The sequence below is a fragment of the Atheta coriaria genome, unplaced genomic scaffold (assembly GCF_025399875.1).
Source record: "Atheta coriaria isolate IRGN ID8LTWV9N9 unplaced genomic scaffold, Caltech_Dcor_3.1 hic_scaffold_7_pilon, whole genome shotgun sequence".
In the NCBI taxonomy this organism is placed as follows: Eukaryota; Metazoa; Arthropoda; class Insecta; order Coleoptera; family Staphylinidae; genus Dalotia; species Dalotia coriaria.
Genome location: NW_027045449.1, coordinates 8300831 through 8323241, shown reverse-complemented (window position 1 = coordinate 8323241; position 22411 = coordinate 8300831). Strand labels below are relative to the sequence as shown.

The following is a 22411-nucleotide window of genomic DNA, read 5'->3' as shown; positions in this document are numbered from 1 at the left end:
ACCACCATAGCCTTACACACGCCAGATAAAATAATGAGCAAACGCAACAAGAAAACGTACGCGTGGAAAACGCAAAAAGACTTCACATCACTCTTCGTCGAGGACGTGCACAAGATCATCGAATGTCTCTGGGACATTCTCAACTATTTCAGCACGCGAGTGGTGCAATCAGTGGACCAGCGCTTCCTCAACTATATAATACAAATCGTCAAACCCATACCCGAAGAGGTGCTGCACATAATCTCAGATCTTCGCAAGCTGGTGGAGCGATCGCGCGAAGTGGAGCGCGCCTGTGAGCGCGCCGGCACCGCCGATGATCCCGTCGTCCACGTCAGCCGCCTGGTGCATATTGAGAATTTCAAAGACGCGCTGCGTGAAAGCTGCCGACGTTTTCGGCGCAATTGTGAACTGCTACACGAGAATTGTCTCATCAAGGAAAAACTCTTCGGTGGTGGTACACCAAAAGTCAATGAATTTCGAGCATGATGTAGAGGCAAATATACAAAGAATTTCATGATAAGAATTTAACTCGTTAGCATACGATTGCTAACACAAAAAAAAGAATAAAACTGTGCAAGACAGCCACCTAGTAGAAGGCTAATGCTAGGTAATGTTATTACTTTTAGTTAAAACTCTGTTTTGCCCGCGACTTCCCCGGTAGTGTTTAATATAAATGTAATTCATTTTACTCTCTTTTCTAGACATGTACATGCGTCAATTTGTATCAATAAGAGATTCGCAATTTTATTTTAAAGAAATTAATTATTTAAAGAATTGCTAATAATGCACTTCAATGCGTCATCTCGGAATCAACTATTTAACTATAATTATGATTGAATCTCAATGACAACTTTTATCTTATAGAAAAAGGCTGTCTTTAGGATTTTCCCGGCAATTATTCGAATTTTTCTCGCCGCAAAAGCCATCCTTGGACTTCAACGAAAATTAAAAAAAAAAGAATTGGCCAAATTGGTCAAGACGTTGTTGAGTTATACGCTTACGAACAGATTTTGCGATTCATTTTTATATTATAGATTATATATACAATATATGATTTCTCACGCTTTACCGAAAAAAAAATAGAAATTTTTGGGTGTGGACCACATGATAAATTAAATTTATTTCATGTTTAAATGTTATATACCTACTCTTCGCTTCATCTTTGTTGTGTGTTTTGTTTTATTAGCTCTTAAAATCTGCATAAAATCTGGGTGTTGTGGACTCGGAGCGTTTTCGATTTTCATTTCCGCCTTCGGTTCATTTCACTTCAAACGCATGCGGTGAGATCGCGGCTCTGATTCGGTGACCTTAGAACCGAGCGAGTCAAAGAGGTCTCACCAGGTGAAGCCGTATTCTAACTAACTTCGGGCACGAGTATAAATTTAAATTGTACGTAAAGTAAATTCAAGAGTAAAGTCATATTTCTAATATATAAATCTTAGACTTAAGTCATATAGTATATGAATTTCAATATCAAGATGCTGGCTTTCTAAGAAGATTAAGTCATTACTTAAGTTAAGCCACTTGCATTCACATAAAGTTGTGCTTGTGAAATTGAAAAAAAAATCTAGATGGCAAAGGTGAGTGCAGACGAGCGCGACGACGCAGGAGGGCGTGCCAAATCGTCCGGAAAATGATAAAGCGCGCAGCGCATGCGCAAATGACTCAAGTCGGAAATCGTTTGAAATCAATGCAATGAAAATATATGGTGCAGATTTCTTTTTAATTGATTCAATCTAGGTTAATAATTATTTATTTGAATTTAATTGAATTGTTTTATGAATGCATATACGCATTAATTTATTATTTATTTATAATGAAAATATTTATATCACGCGATAGTTTTACCCTTCGTTAATTTTTTTATCCTTGCATTAACATTAAAGTAACAGTGTTTGAAATTTAATTTTTCTTAAGTAAACTTAACTTAAGTATAAATAATTAAACGGCATTTTGATATGCTTTGATTAATCGCGCCATTACTAATTGTTCAGTCGCTGGTGAGCGAAACCGTTAATTTGTATAATACGTATAAATTTATCTAATTGTAATGGTTTTATCGTTTTTATGAAATTTCCTTCTCAATTTTTGCACGAATTAATTATGAAGTATTCATTATTCTGGTTATTTATTACTCTCATTAGACGCAGTGAATAGTGTAGAGTTGGTAATCGCAATGTAGTGAGATTAATTCTGAAATTAATGGATAAATAGAATTAATTTCGATTTTAATTACAGCGCATGCGCAGGTCATGCGCGCGTGTTAAGAACGCGCACGCGCGTGCTACTCAGTAATTTCAGCTGTGGAAGCTATTTAAGTGATTGATGAGGGAATATATATTTTTATCGTTAGTGCATAAAAATTCCTACTTAACATTTAAGTTTTATTTTTATAACATTAAAATTCTTGAGATGTTTGAATATAAAAAAACATATAAAATCAATTTTTGTTTCTAGTATTTACAACTAGCTTTTACCCGCGACTTCGCCCCGGTAGTGTTTAATAAAAATGTAATTCGTTTTTACTCTCTTGTTCTAGACATGGTACGTGTCAATTCTATCAATAAGATTCGCAATTTTATTTGACAGAAATTAATTATTTAAAGTGTTGCTAATAATGCACTTCAGCGCACCATCTCGGATTCAACTATTTAACTATAACTATGATTGAATCTCAATGCCAACTTTTATCCTATAGAAAAGGGCTGTCTGTAGGGTTTTCCGGCAATTATTCGAATTTTTATCGCCGTAAAATCCATCCTTGGACTTTAACGAACATTTAAAAAAAAAAGAATTGGCTAAATAAGTCTAGGCGTTGTTGAGTTATGCGCTTACCAACAGATTTTGCGAGTCTCGAAAACTTTCAAGTATTGAATTGCGAAGCGTCAAGTCGGAAGTTGTGAAAATCTTCAAAGCTCGCGATCCTGTCGGATAACACACGCATTGAGACGATAAATCTCCGTCAGCGATGCGACGTCACAACCGCAATAACTAACATTCTACAAATAACAACAGCGGCGGTGCGCTGAAAAAGCGCCGTCATGTCAATAAAACTGACGTTAGGATAACGGTTTTGCATTATGGCCAATTTCACTGCACATAGATTTATTCTATATATTATATCAAGTTATCAGAGTATTTTAGGACTTCTTGTTATTATTATATATAAGAAATATCCCGCCATCTGTCTATTATGGCTTTGTTTTAGTGCATTGTTTATGTGCGAGAATGCTAAGTTCAAATTACTTCGAAATAAATATCCTTCCTGATACCATCGACAAGGCGTTTTCGTCGCGGCGTTTAATCGCATCGCTTGAATCTTTACATAAAATATACAACCAATTATACACTTACTATATATACATACAGTGCGCGTAGTAAAATTTAATATGTTTGAAATAAAATAACGAAATTCTGCTTTATCCTTTGACTTTTTGCCGATGTAGACCTTTTCGTGTTCTAATCTGAAATCTAGGAATCTCAAAAATGTTGAATTTTACTGGTAAACCGCTGGAATTTTCAATAAATGCGAAAAATGCGTATAAAAGTATTCAACAATCGCATTGAAGATAGATCAAGAGATAAAATAGGCCATATTCAATGCAGACAAATAAAAAACTATGCATTAAATTTAACTTTAACTTCTACTAAAGTTTCTTATTTTAATTATAATCTCTTTTTAATATTACAACCATATGTGATTTATGATTGTTGCTATTGTGTTTATTGTACGGACTTAAAGATATGAATATAATGTAAGGTTAATTCATATTAAGTCATTATACATGTGCGCATTCTTGATGATCGTGATTAAAACTGATTTCGAAACTTAATCGAAAACTTAAACTTCACACAGCTAGATAATGAACTTTTGCTTTGTTGCAAACATTTCAATAAGCATTTTGAAAGTTATTAATATCCAATAATCAAGTATAGAATGCAGCATAAATAAAAATAGAAATTACGTAAACTAACATTTTTAATGTTAGTTGTAATGCAAGAAATTGATTGGATATTATGTCAGTAGATGTCAGTTGAGGTGGAGTAAGCTTAAGTTAAGTAAAGTTGCGAAATTACGTTTTTGGGTGGAATTACCGACCTAAAAACCAATGTTGTTTGTGTGAAATGTTCAATCGTGCGTTATAAACTTACTTAAGTCATATATTCATATATTTAAGGCAAGTTGTTAAAATTAATAGCCTTTTTTTAAAGATATTATTTACGATTGTAATTATGGTATTGTGTGTATAGTTTTTACAGTTTTTGTTGGAGTGTTTAACATGTATTTGTTTATTCTGCGTAAACAAACGCATACTAAATAGAAAAACGGATTCGTGGTTGCGTAAAGCCATGAAAATCATTGACACACGAACGATTTCCAACGGATTTTTTGTTGTTGTGGCGTAAATTTGTGTTTGAAAACCGAACGCGTGCTCGCATCCGTTATACATGTATTATGCATGCGGATATTTACAATTTACATGTTTTTAAAACTCACAATTTACATTTTTATTCTATTTTATTTTATTTGTTAATTACTTTTGTTGTACTAATCCAATCAAAGTGATTTTATTAAATCAGATGTAGTATTTATTAATAAATATATTTCTGAAAGATTCATGTTTGTAACTTGTATAGATTTTGAGTAATTCATTAATTTCGATAATATTTCGATATAATTTGCGCGTTACCGACACTTCGGTGGGGAAGTACAATTTGCCATTTCCATTCCATTCGATCATTAGATCGTTGTGTTTGTATGCTTGTGTATGAAGACAAAGCTGTATTTAGGCAGACAGGCAAATACCTGGTACCTACGTGCGGTGAGCACAGAATCACCCATCACACATTGCGCATTTCGCATATTTCAAGCGTTGCGTCGGCGTTACAGTTTATTTCGAGGCGATGACAAAGCTGCGCGGCTACGCGAGATGAATGACAAACAACTACATAACCAACAATACCGGCTATAGACAATTGAATTGAAGCTATAGGTGGAATAACAATGTCAAGAATTTTGATTATAATCATGATTTAATAGTAAATTATACAACGAGAGTATATTATAATATAAGTGAATATAGATTACATAAAGTAAATCAAATCTAAGACGATGTCTAGTTACAACCGTGTGAATTAGAATAATAGCGAGCATTTGTGCAACTTGTGCGACTTAAAAATCATTAAAATTGAACTTTTTGATTTATTTTTCTTATTTCTCTTTTACATTTTATTATTTGTGTATTGTGTAGGTATCTAGATGTAGTGTGAATGTGTTGACGTGAATAAATGTAAGTAGATGTGAATGTGGATGTTGTATTATGTGTATGTTCAGCGCATATCCGTCGAATAAGTACGAGGTCACGTTTTGCGTTTTGTCGTGGGTGGACGCGGATGGCCACCAGGCCACCACAATCCAACAATCTGACAATCCAAATCCTCAAATCACAATTTGCTATGCATACCCTACAATCCACACAATCTCCTACACAATCCGCATCATTTGCTTGCAAAGTTTAATGTGCATGCTTCATAACTTTGCACAAATCGCAACAATGTAATGACAATTTTTATTTTATTTACTTTAATATAAAAAATAGGTTCGGAAACAAATTAAAAGTAAAATTATAGTTAAATGAAAGTTGTAATCGATAGTGTGCACGAGTTTGCCATGCACTTTGTAGCAATGAACAATGCACATCCGCGTTCAGTACAACCAGCGACTTTATTATTATTTATATAATTAACAATAAAATTTACCTACCGCAATATTGCAATTTGCGATTGCATCCGGTTTTTGTTTTTAGGCCACGAATGCAATGCAAACCACGAACAACATAATAATTGCATAAATTACTTCTTAGAATAATTGCGTATTATACAACTAAGGTTTAAAGATCTTCATAAATCACAAATTTAAATTTAAATTAAAAATAATCTACATTTGAGGTGATATTAATGACAGTAGCTTATGTAACATGTCATTTTAAACATGTTGCTTTACGATTAATTATTACAAAACAACTGAAATTAAAATTATTGCTCACCTGTCGAGAAAACTATGCACAACTTTCTATGATGTGCGAAAAATATTCGAAAACAAAGTGGAGCACAACGCGATGAAAATATTTAATCGCTGACGCGTAATGATAATGATGAGAATTTTGATCTTTTGTTTGCGTTAACACAGACGTCTGGTTGAAGTCATAAGTTAATGTTTTCGTTTTTATTTTTCTTGGATTTACTGTGAAAATTGTGAAAAGTATGTCATAACATGAACATCATCATCAACCATTTTATTACAGTGAAAAAAAAACGACGGTTTTTACTTTCGATGTTTGGTTAGTTGGTTGTTGACATCGAAATCAATGAAACAAAGCCAATAATTATGCAATAAATTACGACTTCACTTCGTAACAGCCGTAAAATCAGCAATTTTTAAAGTCCACAAACGAAGTGAAATGAAATGTAACCAAATGAAGTAATAATGATGGCGGTTGACTCTAGCTGATCGTAGTAATTGTTGTAATGATTATTACCAACAATTGCGAGCGGCTGTGTCGCGCAGTGTCATGAAACTCATCACTTTTACTTTTCAAGCACGCATAACTCAAAATATCAGGTGCAATGCACTTTATTGAGTTTTTGTTTGTTTAAATCAGCAACAAATAAAACAAAACGCATTTTTTATTTGTTTTAATGACACTGTACAAGAAAATAGGAAAGTTATGCAACTTTTTCTACTTAAATGCATCATTATGTTGTGACGGGTAGAGGGCGTGACTAATATTTTAATCATAACCTTTACCAGAGGAAATTATTGCTCAACGTCCAGAAAAAAAATAACTGAAAGCCAAGACGATGCGTGCAAAGCGTATGCAAAAATGAATGCAACAAAAAAATTAACGGTTGCGGAAACTGCAACGTGTGTTTAAAATATTTACAATATTTAAATATTTAAATATTGAAATGTTTAATCATTTAACGATCGCGTGGCGCATCTGGCCATTTCAGTCATCATCATGGTCGACTATGTACCTACTTAAAAGTGTCTGCAAAAGGTGTGGGCATCATTTGCTCGCCAAACTATTACGCAACATTTAACGCATTTTTTGTGCGAAGTGTTTTTCTTGAGTCATCAGTCGTCCTGCAGGCCTGCATGCCTGCAGCCATTCTATGGATGTATGAATATGAATGTGGTTTCTACGAACAAATGACTCTTGGCGAATATTTACATAAACAACACGTGACATTCCATTGTAATTGTTTCCAGCAGATGAATAATTAGAATAGCGCATTGTGCACGTTGAGTTGCCTATAATAAAAATAGATTACTTTGAAGGCAAGACATTTAAATCCTTGCACAATAAATTACATGGAAGAGATGTAATTTCATTTAATTTCGTTGTCGTTGTTGTTGTCGGCTTCATTTTAATTTCTTTTACTTTTTTTGTACGTAGTTTTCTGTCGATGGCATTACCTGCGGTCTAGTGGTTGGCTGTATTCGTGTATCGAGAAATCTAATTGAGTTATTTATTACTTCAATTACAGATAGACGGCCAACAGACCGCACTTGTTGTCTTTATCTCTAAACGCACAATTAAATTTAATAATAATGATGTTACTGGCTCGCGACGGCTGCGCATGATTTACGACGGCAGAGATGACATACGCATAATTCAATTTTGCAAGTGTTCAACGTATTCAATTAAATCTATGGTACAAAACATAAAAACAAACAAAAAACGTTTATTTTGGAAATACTTATTAAGTTAATAATGATGTACATCATTTAAATATTGTTTGAAATTATCATAATTTAATTAGTGTCTAATGGTCAGTGTTTTGCATAAATGTGCTTACCTTGCATATTAGTACTCGTGTGCAATAATTAGCAATCAGTCGATCTTGAAGAGCAAGAAAAATAACAACCGTAACATAGTTGCAGTGCAATTTTTTCTGCTCGGTCAAGATCAGTGCATCGCCATTTCGAATTTGCAAATTTACTTCCGCATTTTTAATCGCATACATTTTTTCATTCTGCATGATGCACAAAATTTAATTCTGTGCATTTTAAGTTCATAGTCATTAATTAACATGTGTGCGCATGATGCGCACACGCTTTAAACACGGCCGTAGAATTACGAATTACTGTATCATAATTAATTGTTGGTCAGTGCGAGTATGAGCGTATAAATCAGGCATATATGCAACCAAGCATACATGTACTATGGTAGCGATGATCGTAAGCGTTCGCCATTTTTGATTACAACTAGCTGATGCGTGTGAGTGAATCTACAGACGAGTAATGCACCGCGCACACTTCAATTAGTCGCTGTGAAGGGACGGAGGGATTTTTTTTGTTATTAGCGGTTTTACGCCGCGTAATTATTATGAACGTACGCGGCGAAAACATTAAATCATGTTAAATACGGTCATGCATTGTTTCATCTACGATATGAGCAATAATTAAAACGTGCGCCGAGTACAAAATCATGTTTTGTGAATATATAAAATAGATAACGACTGTATTATAGTAATTAAATAAGATTATAACACAAAATAATAAAAGGAAATGGTTTTAATGGATTTATAATCAAAGTAGAGACATCTAACGGGCTTAAAGCTTGAACGCAGCTTTTTTAAATTTCAGTAGTAATTTTAGCAATATCGCACGTTATGCCAACCAGTTGTCGATTTCATCATTTTCTCGTCGCTGATTTTGTTTCTTTTTTATTCCTGGTTAATTTATCGCGTCGATATACCAATTATTAAACTCGAACGCGGCCCGAAAGCGAAACGCAAAGCAGCCGATGGACTCGCAAGTGGAATCGAAAGTGAACGTCGCGCGGCGAACAAGCGAATGCAATAAAACAAGATAAGTCGCGAGATATCTGCAGCGGATAAACGGCGCGCAGAGAAAACGACAAGAAAACGTCGAAGTATAACAAGAAGTAATAATATGGAGGACGTGAAAAAAAACGTCCGGCTTCGACTTGACGTTAATGCTATTAAGGTATGAGCTATGACGAAACTACCACCAAGTCTGATATATCAGAATATTAAATTGATGTAGAAAAAATAAATAACTGGATGCCATAAACCACACCTTTGTAATTTTCGCTATAATTAAACATTTCATAAAAAAACAGCTGCGAATGAGTTTTAGGACGGGCCTGTGTACGTGATTGGGAATTCGCGTGGTGCGATATGTGCGTGAATGTGAATATCTGGCTTCGGTTTTTGTCTTTTATGGCGTTTACGCTGTTATATCACATTCGATCGCATTATAAACACGTTTAAATACTTGAATCGAGGCAGCATGTGTGGGTTGTCTGTTACGTGACACGTACGTACATCTGGTTGCGTGCCTACGTAATTTAACAACTTTTCATATTAAACCTAACCAAATGTCTAAACTAGTACAGAATATAAAATAATATAATACCTCAGTGATTAACAAATGAAATAAAACAAGTTTCAATAATTATGCAGGACCGTAATATATCGTAATATAAAAGAAATAGTTTAAGGTACTATATTTAACAAATAGTTTCGATTCTAATCTAGTTCTTTATTGATGCTGAATAATAGTCTGTGTCACCTTCGCGTATAATCTCAAAGAGTCCTCAAAGGATTATCTACTCATTCTCATTCGTTTGTCTTCATTCTTCAGTCTTTGGTCTTGGCAGAATAAGCAGACTTAGATGTCTGCAGGAGATAATTCTTTACAATTTTAGCTTTAGCGGTCTTCTCAACTCTTTAGTTGGCGTTTATTTCGAAATAAATTCTTTATTCTCTGCAATCTGCACTTTTGATATGACCTTGTTCTTTGGTTTTAAGATTTAGATACCGTTAAATTAAAATGATTAATTTTACAAATATTTTTTTATTTATAGACTTATGTACTATTGAACAATACAGAATGGTTATGCAGATATTTCTATTTAATAATTTTACACTTTTTATTTCTGCAGCTATTCTTTACATTGAAAATTGAATACGTCGATGCATGCTGGTATTTACGACCTCTCGGTATGTCCTTATTAAAAGTGTATCTTAAGGACGTCCTCGTTTCGAAAAGGATGACCACACGAGTTACACACTTGTTGGTTGTTGCGCTTTTCAAGAGTGCGAAATTGCATCTTGCGTTTGGGTTTATGCTTATAAGCGTTTATGCGTGTGTCCATTTTCTGCATGCGTGCTCGTGCATTTACTAAGTGTACAGGGCCGGATCGTACAAAATTATTTCAGAAAAAACGTTTATAGTAGTGTAAAGATTGATGGTATTGAACTATTAGTACGTACCTGTTTTGGTGCAATGTGTTTATGTGTGGCTCAGTTTGTATCGCGCATAAATCAGCAAACAAATTACAATAAATATCTCAAAAGAGTTCGCGAGCACCATCGCGAGTCGCACTCGTCGCAAATTGCGTCGGGGGCGCCTGAAGCGACCTTCGTATATCGTATTTCTTCAATTCTTCAACTAATCATTAAACAATACAAGTAAAAGTTATTTCTCAAGTCACTTTTGCCTTCTATTGAAAATAGATGTATTGAGAAATGAAAATATGGTTTTTAATTGTTTTTAATATTTTTCAGGTGCTATGTCAACTGGTCGACACAGAGTTTGTGCCACAGGTGACGGCAACATGCAAGGCGGGACATATGAGCATCAAGGTGGCCTTCAATGGCAGCTTCTACGGGGCGGTGCACGCCCGCGACTACCGCACGCCTGCGTGCATGACGCACGGAGACGGCGGCCGCCAGATTGCTCTCGACATCAACCTGCTGGCGGCGCACTCCGCTCCTGATTATTGTGGATTACTCGTCAACAACGTAAGAAAACCCATTGTCGCTATCTTTGTACATTGAACACAACCACATTACTAGTGCACAATTGAGGTTAAGTTTAAGATGCATTAAGCCATCACGAGTTTCATGCTTAGCCTTAATGATCATTAAAGATTTTTTCGAGTCTTCATTTGTCCTGAATGTTCTCGTTTTTGTTGGAAATTTATTTATATTGTCACTTGTAGAAGTGTAGAATCAATGATGGGCGAGTAGCCGTGCTGTCGAGGACGTGACCTCACCTCGACGAAACGATGCCGTAGCGTTTGCCCAAGCGTTTGACCTTTTATGGGCTCTTCGGCTTAGCTCCGCGTGGTTTAGAAGCAAAATACTTAAATCGATGAACGTGCGCACGCGCAGATATACTCATTTTAAGCTATCTAAATTAATTCTTGTCACGTAGGAGATTTAGAATTCATCGCAATAAAAAGAAACAAATAAAATACGCAATAACAAAAGAATTTTGATTTGAATTGTCTGTAAATCTAGGCAACACAATACACATTTTTGCCCTAACCACAAGTGTATTTTTGAGTCTAGTTCTGTTACTAGGTTTAACCTGGCTAACTAACTGTTTATCAGGTAGTAAAAGTAATGGCCGCACTAAAAAATGCAAAAAGTACAGTTGCTACTCACCGAGAACGAATTCCGTTTGACGGACGGACGTGCGAGAACTCGCAGTGCTCGCCGCATGCATACTGTAAACAACGCAAATACTAAATAACCCCGCTTTGTGCGCACGTGCATCGTGAATGCCCATCAAACGGTGCATCGCTATCAATAATAATCATTCTCCTGTTGTAATGCTCAGCGCTTCCACTTTTCTTCGCACGGTGTTGCATTCTTTCCGCTTCATTTGCCACAAAATGGCTACACAGTATGCTGACATCTTTTGCCTCACTAACGACATCTATTTGCGAACAGGCAAAACACATTTGTTTAAGCAAATGTTTTGTTGTTACGTTTGTAGCACAACGCGCAACAATAGAGACATTAATATGCGTTTCGATTATTCTTCCGCGTTCGTCCGAAGAGAACAAAACCGAACAGCTGCAGTCGACAGATGAAAGTCTAACAAAAAACAAATCAAACATGTGTAAACAAAAGCACATCGCCATTTTGTTTTTTGATACTCCGGCGCTACATGTTGGTTTGAACAAATAAACACAGACAACACACGACAAACGCTTGAAGCTTTTATTGTTATTGTCGGAACGCAATCTTGACGACGTTAATGCGCGTTACAACACCACGCACACGATACTAGACATAACCTCAACTCTATATGCACGTGTGGCTTTATCGTATTTTGTGTTGCTTTTCTTGCGATTGCTTTTACTTTTACTCGCCGTAGATTTTCCGTTTTATTTCGCTACCCGCACGGCGATTTGACGTTAATGATGCTTTTATAGTTTTCCAGTAAAAATGTGAGTTTTTCGACGACACACTCGAACACACTACAATAAAACGAAAAAAGATGGCGGACAAATTTATTATTACATGAAAAAAAAAAACCTTCTATACATAAAATTAACAAAATATTTTTGTTTTATAGAAAACCGAAGAACGTTCAGTACCGATCGCTGTACGAATCCACCGAACATTAGAACTTGCAGATGATAAGTTCTATGTAATCACTTGCGGCAAAGCAGGATTCCGTAACGCACGAAATGAGACATCGTTAGTGTCATTACGCCTGTTGGATGGTGGTAGAAAAATCACGCAAGCGGTATACAGCCGCCCCTATACGCTGCGTGCAGAGATCTCTCGCCCAGATGGGACTTATGGCTTCCGGGTTAAATCATGCTTTGCGTTCAACAAGCTCAACAGCAGTGTACCGCTAATCGATGAACGCGGATGTCCCGTCAATCCCAACGTTATCAAGGGTTTTACATATGATGACAAACGCAGCATTGCCGACGCTCAGCTACAATCAATGTTTCGGTTTCCCGAAAGTTCCGAAGTTCATTTCCAGGTAGGAACAGAACCAATTTTTTTAATAAAAGTATTTACTTAATAGTGTTTTGTTTTAGTGTGATGTTGGTTTGTGTAAAGGCTCTTGCCCAGACCCAAATTGTTCTGACGGTGGCGGACAAACTAAGGCGTTGGTAACAGACGAAGGTGTCTTAATGGCGGCTACTAGTGTGTTTGTCTTGGATCCTGGCGAGGCACCACTTGTACAAGAGCTGTGTGATGATGGTAGTGTGCATCCATCATGGCTGCTCTGGTTGTGCGTTGCGTTGGGTATTCTCTTCCTTATTATGTTGATTATAAATATATTCTTGTGTTCGGCGATGACATGCGCATGCGCACGTACTGAAATTATCGAGAAGGAGCCGAGCATCATTGAAGACTACGATCCTTATCGATCTTGGCATGGAAGTCAATATGGATCTAGGTAAATTTAACTTTGAAGTTATTAATATATATTTGATAATATTTATGTTAATAGATATTCATTGAACGGTGCACCCCAACATCCAAAAGGTTACACTTCCGGTGGATCAACAATGAATTCGACACGATCGGTGTCATCGCATAGCGATCACTACGCTATCGTGCACTCTCGTCCCGGAAGTCGGTACAAGCATCGTGGCCCACCATCGCATATTGGCAGCCATTACAGCGGCAAGTGAGGGCGCCACCATCATGTTTTGTTTGATTTTGATTGATTTCAAACTGAAACAAACGCAATTCACCAGCAACTAGCAACCAAGTCTAATATTATTCTTTTTAAAACTTCTGTGCATACATTCTACTATATTTTATGATAATTTAACGAATCACTAACACAGAAAATAGCAACAAAAAGAGTGCTTTAAATGAAATAAAAGACAAAAAAATATTTTTGAGGTTATGAATTGTATAGTCATAGTCGATTGATGCTCCGAGTCCATAATCGATACATTCCGCTGCTTATTAGTTTGTTTTAAGAGCCTTATTTAATGAAGTAATTGTTTAGACGCTTTAAAATTTTAAAAAGCGATTCTTTTGGCTTTACTTTTGTAAATAATGTTTCTCACTTTGTTTGCTTCACAAAAAAACATCCACGATATCAACTTAAAAAAATCTATTGAACGAATAAATATCGAAATCGATCAAAAATTGAATCTAATCAAAATGTACCTATAATCTGAATAACTGTTAAATAGATTTATTAATTTTATATGCTTAAGAATTTAAACTTATAAACCTTACACATTACATTTCGAACAAATCAAAATAATGTTTAATATTGTTAAAATTTTATAGAACAAAGAAAATTTAAAATTGTCTTTCTAAAAATGAACTGAAATTCTATTGATACTAAAAATTTGTATATAATAAGATGTACGAAGTAAATTTGCGTTATTTTTTGTTTCCTTTTAACTGTCAGGTAAATAGTACAAAGACTGAACCAAACTTCTTATCTTTGTCTTTGGTGTATGAATCACAAACCATTTTTATACATACCCAAACGTAAACGTTTTGACACAAATCGTGGCAAAAATATTTGATAACAATTACAGGCCATTGTTCAGATATTCAAAATAGCAAATCGTTTGATAAACAATATTAAACTTGTGATTTCATGTTAGAAGCATAAAATAATATACAATTGGCACGAATATGTTATCAGATATTATTCAGTATATAAGTGAGACTTCTTTGAATCAAACTTAATGTTAATGTGGTTCTTGTTTAAACAGTAACCATGCATTTTACTTTCGTTGTGTGTGCCATCATTGCAGGTGCTATATTTGAAGTAGAGAAGAAGAAGACTTGGAATAGACCCGATTCAGGAGAGAATTATTGTTGACGAACATAACAAATATCGTCGTATGATTGCCTACGGAGAAGTACCGAATCAACCAAAGGGCACAAATTTACTCAAAATGGTATTCGTATTATTGATATCGTTATTTAATAATATTTAAAAATGTTTATTGAATTATTAGAAGTACGATGATGTACTAGCTGAGAAGGGGCGTGCAGTTTCTTTACAATGCAAAATAAAACGTGTGAAAATTACCGATGGTGACTCCTGTAATTATTTTATTTAAAAACTTTAATTTGTTTGCTTTTAAATTTTTTAGATCGTTGGCATCACGTAGGACAAAACCTTTATATTGAATACAGTAGCACAGAGGATCCAACACAAAACTGGGAGGCTGCAATTAAAGCCTGGTTCAATGAACATAATGATTACACTTACGGTCAGAAATACTCTTGGAACACTGCGTACTATACAAGTATACACAGGCAAGTACATTAATTTAATCCTGACATTCTGTTTTAATTGCCAACTATTGTATTCAGCTTGTTTGGTCTGATACAAACAGTGTCGGATGTGACTTTATCATGTACACAGATATCCAGTACTGGGACACGCCGTATGTCAAACTATACACATGCAACTACGGACCTGCGTAAGTATTAAATAAAAATATGTGAATATTTAATACTTTTGAATCACTTGCACTATGTTTATTTTAGTGGTAATTACCGGTGCCGAAGTCAATATGATACACAAGAATACTTGGGTTGTGGTGACAATTTCGTGTAACATTTTAACTTATAAATGCATTATATATGGGGGAGTTTTTAATCTGCACTGATTTTATTGATAAAATAACACGAAAGAAACTTTTTTTTTTAAATTTTTACCCTACCCTAGATTGTGAATCTCTTCACAGTAGTGTTCAAAAAATCAAAAATGTATATCCTAGAACGAGGACCTAACTACGCGCCGCGACAACCTGTTAATTGAAAATATTAATATATCTAATAGTATTAATAGGAGCTAGTGTATAAGCAGCATTCGCGACGTACTAAATTCCGGATATTCCGGTATTTGATTTTTTTGTACACTTTGATAGCGCAAAATACAATACGCTAGCACCATCCTCATAAATAATAAATAATTTAAGCAACTTTCAACTTGCATTACACTAACATATCTGAATGTTTTGTTTTCAACTCTACACGCTTATCGGAGCTCGTGGTGGGGTAAAAACCAGATCCATGCTGCGCGCGTGCTAAGAACGATCGAATGTTTCAGTCTGCTCTTATTTGCATTTGAATGACCACCTTTCTTTCATTCATATTGATTAAATAAACTCCCTTACAATTTATCGATCAAAAAGTGGCATAAATATCGGTAGTTAATGATAATAGACGTGTACAGTGTTTTTAAAACGATGATTTACGCGTGAAATGGTTATAAAACTTTTGTTTTTATCTGTGGACTAATGACCAGACAATTATTGGATTATTTTAATGCCAGGAATTGGTATTGGAAATGTCTGAAAGAATTAGCAATTAACGCCTGTCCTCGATGGGCTTTCACGGAAATATCGCCGGTCAAACAGCACTAGGAACAGTCTTAATAAGTGTGCAACATAGTCCGACTGCTAAAACATGTGTTTTTCGTTTGAGTACCTCCTGAGATTACCCGATATACTTGTAAGTTTATAAAAATGTGTGTATAATAATTACAATTTTGTCTCCTCAACTCTCCTTGCTTCTATATTACTCGTATGTTGCATCGTCTATTAGAGTAACTTCTACTGGTATTGCATTATATTGAACCGAATCGACATATGCAATCCAGATTATAGCTCAGTATCTGTAAATTGTTTCACTTCCTTGGACTTTCTTTTCGTCATGTTAGGGCTCGAGAGTTCCTTTACAAGATGCATACCCCCTACCTTCCAGCTTTTTTGAAAATGGCCTAAAATACCCTTCAAAAATAAACAATTTTAGCAAAATTTGAAAATATAGTGCGGGAAACGCTCTGTATTTTGTGAACTAATTGACTTTTTTAGAGTTTCTCCACGTCAAATTAAAGGTAGAGAGTTCCTCCATACGATGCATACTCTCCAACCTTCAAGCCCTATCAAAAGTGCCCAAAAATGCCCTTCAAAAATGAGCAATTTTAGGAGAATTGGAAAAGAGGGTGTGGAAAACACCCGGTATCTAGTGAACTAATAGACTTGCTTGAAGTTTTTCTACTCCAGAATAAAGTTAAAGAGTGTCTCTATAAGGTGCATGCCTTACAACTTTTCAGTCCTTCCAGAAGTGCCCCAAAATGCTCATCAAAATTTGACAATTTAATAAATATTTGAAAACATGGCGTAGAAAACGCCCTGTATCTCCTGAACTAATACATATTCTGTTTCGTAAGTTTCTTTACGCCATATTATAGTCCGAAAGACCCTTTTTACGATGCATGTTATTTTAATGTTCTAAACCTTTTGGAAGTGCCCTAAAATGCCCTTCAAATTTTAGCAATATTTTGAAATGTTAAAAACATGGTGTGGAAAACGCCTTGTATTTCTTGAACTGATTTTCCTGAAGTTTCTTACTGTCATATTAGAGTTCGAGAGTTTATCTACACCATGCAGACCCTTTCAATCCTTTAACTTGTCCAGAAGTGCCCTGAAATTAGGTTCAAAAATTGCTGTTTCACTCCAATATTTATCATTTTTTGCTCGAAAAACCGTGTCAAAACGTTTCTAAATTATTTTCGATCAAATAACAGGGTCGAACTTTTTTCTTTAAAATTTTCCTGTCGAATTTTTTTGTTAAAATCTTTTCGCTCGATTTTTTTTATAAACTTTTTTTCGGTCCAATTTTTTAGTCAATATTTCTTCGGTCGATTTTTTTTTCTAAAAAAATTTTTCAGTCGAAAAACACAGACAAATTTTTTTACTTAAAATTTTTCTGTCGAATTTTTTTGTTAAAAACTTTTCGGTCGAATTTTGTTGTAAACTTTTTTCGGTCAAATTATTTTGTAAACTTTTTTCCGTCAAATTTTGTTGATAAAATTTTTTCGGTCGCATTTTTTTGTAAACTTTTTTTCGGTCGAATTTTTTGGTAAACTTTTTTCGGACGAATTTTTTTGTTAAAATTTTATCGGTCGAAAAACAGGCTCAAACTTTTTTACTTAAAATTTTTTCTTCGAATTTTTTAGTTAAAATTTTTTGGTCGTAGAAGATATTCGAAAATTGTCGTTAAACACAATCAATGAATAATATAATAATAAAAATAATAATAATAATATAATTAAATTAATTTATTTGGAATAAGTGTGTTCTATTGACTTCTATATTTGAAGTTTTGAGTTATGTGTAAAAATTGGTATTTGTTTAGATAGGGTGATACACGGACACGGCCACTTAAGCGCGTGACCACTCACTGATGCAAAGGCAATCGCTCACTGCCTCATATGTACGCCACACTTTTTGAAACGCTTGGTATTTCCTGGAAGTACAATAAAGTATTCACAGGTAGCGCAACGATGCATGTTTTAACTAAAAATATTCCTGAGAGTGAAAGTCGACGTGCACAGTTGTGAAGCCGGCACGCAGCTCTTACTTCGTGCGGCAGCAAGCATACTCCGTCTAGTATTCGTGTTTCTCGATTGTAAATTTGGTATATCGCGTAATATTTTATTGAAATTAGTGTTAATTGCCGTGTTTGGTCAATCGGTAAATATTTATTGCGTATGTAATCTTCGGAATTCAATATTTTGTGTGTTAATTACATTTTCGCGTGGATTTCTGATCGGTTGTCGTCGGACGCCGGCCGGCAGATTTTGTGTGTGATTATAAATAATATTTAGGACTTGTGCGAACCATTTTTGACTTCTGTACAACTCGTTGGCTCAATGTATTATCTGGTACGAAACCTAATTTAAATAATTATGGAGAAGAAGACGAAATTTATGGTAAACTTTGAGTTCCGCCGGTATTCATTGTCCGAAATTGTGTAACTAATGTTTTGTTTCTTCTTTATTTCAGTATCTACTCACATTTGATTTGCGGTGTTCGATTCACTGGTAAGTAAAATTTATTATCATTTATAGCATCAGTTTTCCAGATTTCTTGCAATTAGAAAATTGATATCTTTTGCGGAAGTCATTGCTTCAATAAATGTTTCAATAAAACTGAAACAATAAGCATTAATAATTTTATGATTTAAATTTTAATTCACCAGCATGAACTACGAATCATAAAATAGAATTGTATTCGTTTTGAATCATATCAGCGTTTGTTTATAAACAACTTTCTTATCGCATTCACCGTGCGAAATGCTACGCGTAAGATTCTCGTCGCGCTGTCGCATGCAGCACATTTTAGTTTAGTTCTTATCACAGGTACCGTATCTATTGCAATTCGTGCACAAGGTTGCGTGCCATCGACGCGCCGCCGGCTTTGCGCATCTATTCCAATTTGCGCATAAGGTCGCGTGGTATCCACGCGCTGGCTTTGCGCATCTATTGCTTTTACCTGCCTTATGCAGCAGGCACAGAGTCTTAGTGTGAACTGTCGCATCCTTGCGAGCGCAGTTTTGGTATGCTCTATTGGTGAACTGCAGCTAGTTTTGTGCCGATGTCTGGCGTATCTAGACGTATATTTTCAAAGTTTGCATTACGAGTATATTCGGTCATCAATCGACTTAGTCGTAATATGCATCTGCAGTGGTTTATTAATAAATAATTGTACATTTAATGTGCATGAATGTCTTTTTTGTTTGCTTTTGATGTTTATATTTCAAATCAAATATTTCGGTTATTGTGGAACGTGGTCGGTCGCTAGATCAATCGGAAACCTATTCGTGCTTGAGTAAGTTACTTTTATCTGACCATTGCGATACTCAGCATACAAAGTTTGTTTTCTCCCATGTGTGATTATAATATTATCATATTGTATGAACTGTTTTTGTTTTACTTCTGTTTTCTTTTAATTACAGTACTTGCCGTATCCTTGCAAACCGATGAGCGCAGCACTGGTAAGTTTATAATTAAGTTATATTATTCGGATAAATGTTTTATCACATTTCACCTACGTGTTGTAATAGCCCGCGAAAACGAATCATATTGCGGAATACCTTTGTGAAATGTTCAAATTTTTTATCCGATTATGATAGCGCAAGAAGGGTTTTGTTATTTTTTTTTTGTTGATTTAGTTTAGTCTCATTCAATGTACCCTAGCAGGGTGGCGATAGAAATGACTCGTGTTCAGGGCACCCTACGATGGTAGCGGTAGAAGTGACTCGAGTTCAGGGCACCGTACAAGGGCAGCGGTAGTAGTAACTCGTATTCAGGGCACCGTACAAGGGCTGCGGTAGAAGTGACTCGTGTTCGGGGCGCGGTACAAGCGCAGCGGTAAAAGTGACTCGTGTTCAGGGCACCCTACGAAGGTATCGGTAGAAGTGACTCGAGTTCAGGGCACCGTACGAAGGTAGCGGTAGAAGTGGCTCGGGTTCCGGGCTATTGTGCTATTCGGAATTGAAAAAAAACTAAAAAAAAGTGGTCGTACCTTTTTATTTTTCCGATTTTAATACTTTATTTTATAGAGAATATTTAAATTAGTCACGATGTTGTGAACATCAATTATTTAATTAACTAAAGTATACAGTAAACTTATATGAAGACAACTAGAAGACAAGAATTTTTTTTATTTGTATTGGTACATTACATCATCCTTATTGCATCTCTAAACCAATATATTCTTTTCTTATGTCGAGATATATTGAAAGTAAAAGTTGATTTCGTGTGTGTGTGTTACTTCAATAGTGTAAATTTTTACTTTCGTCTTCTCAAGTACGTGTTTACTACTACGTTTGTTATAAACAACTTTTTTGTTCGGCTGACGTGTATTATCGCGACGTACCTGCCTTGTACCTGGCAACGCGCAGCGCACACGGCAGTCGTTTAACCGCGTGGTCCGCGAGCGCTTCTCACTACCAGCCACGCATTTTCAGACTTCAATTATTCAATTAATGGTCGTGTTTCTTGTCGTCATCAGCAAAATATTCGAAACGAGCATGTGTGGCTGTTTTGTTTGATGAGTTGTGGCGGATGGAGTGTTCTTAAGTAAGAAATAAGTGCCTGTTGATCTCCGCACGAGTTTTCAGTTAATAAGTTATATTCCTGGATCTAAAATCTTTTCATCATTGCACTGGTATGTGTGTAATTAATTTTTTCGCGGTTTATATTAAATTGATTATTATATTCCAAATGAGGGATATTAATTTTGCAAATTACAAACACGTGGTAGCATTTTTTATCTGAATTCATAGCCTTGTTTCCGAAAATAATAAGAATGATTTAATTATTACATTGTTCTAAAAAAATATCTGAAAATTATTAAAATGACAATATTCATGTGGTCGACCACGGCTCGGTTCTCTTTTCACTGAACGTTTTTCATCGAATTACACTCCTTAGCATCATTAAATTAAAAAGTTTCTTGTTGATTTAATAAAGTCATGTACATTGAATAGTTTTTCGCTATCATAGTCTCCATAGTTACTTAATATTTACAAGTAACTAGTTATTTTTATCGTATTTAGCTTACCTACTGTATTACCACGCGCCGTCGCTTGCTGGTTTGGATGTTATCCGCCGGATGTTCTATCAATTTATGCTAATGCCTCACCCGCCGGTTACCTTATGCAGTTGATGCTATCATCAAATGATAAATGTATACACAATATATTAAAATGTAATTGTTTTATTCTTGTAGCATCTTTTTTACTCAACTTTTCTCATGATTTTCGGGTAAAATCTTTGAATTTATGTTAAAATATAGTTGTTTCTGCATAAATTTCTCTCGTCATGATGTGAGTATGGACCATATTTCGAGTTTTGAAAATTTTCCTCTTGTAACACCCTGTATATTAGTTTTCAGTACAGTACAGTACGTAGTAAATCGTTTTTATTTGTGAGTTTTGAGTGTTCTTTGTTTTAAACTTGGGATTTTCTATCTGGAACACTCTGTATATTCGCTTTTCTTTGTGTCCGTGAAACTTTTCCTTCAGCAGTGGTTTTAGAGCTTTCTTTTGGCACTCTATTTTTTTGTAACACCCTGTTCATTAGTTTCCGGCGCATCGGGTGAAAACGAGCAATATTTGTAGTGTTTAGTGGTTTTCTTCTTGGAAGATTGAATTTTTTATTTGTTACACCTTGTATAATCGTTTTTCTTCACATCCCTGAAAATTTTGCTTTGACTGTAATTAGAATTTAACTTCTTGAATTTTGAATTTTCATTCTGTAACACCCTGTATATTTGTTTCCATTTTCCATCACCTAGAAAATGGGCAATTTGCTGATTTCTTTATCCCGGTAGATCATTTTGACGTGTTACATGCTTATATGTGCGCGACGATGCAGGTCCTAAGTTCTGTGTCAATATGGCTGCATGAATTCTGTTGACTTGTAAAATCTAAACTTGTATTATGTTACATTGAATTTATTAATAAAGAAATGTTAAGAAATATTATGTCTTATGCTTTGAATGTACCCCTTCTATCATTTCAGGTACAGGTCTCTAAGAGAGTTCCCTCTCTCAGGGGATGATCCCCACTATAAAAATTGTTAAGGTATCCTGTATGATTTGTGTCCTCCATCTTTCATTTCAGCTACAGGTCAGAACTTGTAAGAATATTTTTAAGTGTCACCTCTCTTGAGACGACTTAAAACTTAGAAATATTTGAACAAGACGTTATAAGGAATGTCCTTATAAGGAGTTCTCCCACTCGGGGGATGATCCCCCACCATAAAAATTGTTGA

At 35.1% G+C, this 22411-nt stretch overlaps 2 protein-coding genes and 1 long non-coding RNA gene across 4 annotated transcripts in view; all 3 read left to right on the top strand.

Annotated features, from left to right (window-relative positions):
• The window catches only part of LOC135795251 (uncharacterized), a 19387-nt gene extending 5194 nt beyond the window's left edge, over nucleotides 1-14193 (top strand). For both annotated transcript variants that reach the window (XM_065306856.1, XM_065306857.1), the window contains exons 2-5: nucleotides 10603-10839; nucleotides 12407-12826; nucleotides 12885-13249; nucleotides 13304-14193. In XM_065306856.1, the coding sequence (XP_065162928.1) occupies nucleotides 10669-10839; nucleotides 12407-12826; nucleotides 12885-13249; nucleotides 13304-13487 (1140 nt within the window). In that variant the 5' untranslated portion in view covers nucleotides 10603-10668 and the 3' untranslated portion in view covers nucleotides 13488-14193. The remainder of the gene's footprint in view (nucleotides 1-10602; nucleotides 10840-12406; nucleotides 12827-12884; nucleotides 13250-13303) is intronic.
• A 138-nt stretch (nucleotides 14194-14331) lies between these two features.
• On the top strand, nucleotides 14332-15477 carry LOC135795255 (uncharacterized). Its single transcript, XM_065306861.1, has 5 exons — nucleotides 14332-14729; nucleotides 14790-14868; nucleotides 14928-15093; nucleotides 15151-15260; nucleotides 15328-15477. The coding sequence occupies exons 1-5, from the start codon at nucleotides 14673-14675 to the stop codon at nucleotides 15447-15449; spliced, it is 534 nt and encodes a 177-aa protein (XP_065162933.1). The 5' UTR covers nucleotides 14332-14672; the 3' UTR covers nucleotides 15450-15477.
• A 441-nt stretch (nucleotides 15478-15918) lies between these two features.
• LOC135795739 (uncharacterized) lies at nucleotides 15919-21356 on the top strand. Its single transcript, XR_010549128.1, has 4 exons — nucleotides 15919-16296; nucleotides 18636-18673; nucleotides 19588-19626; nucleotides 21193-21356. It is a non-coding gene; the product is annotated as an uncharacterized lncRNA (long non-coding RNA).
• Nucleotides 21357-22411: the final 1055 nt, after the last annotated feature.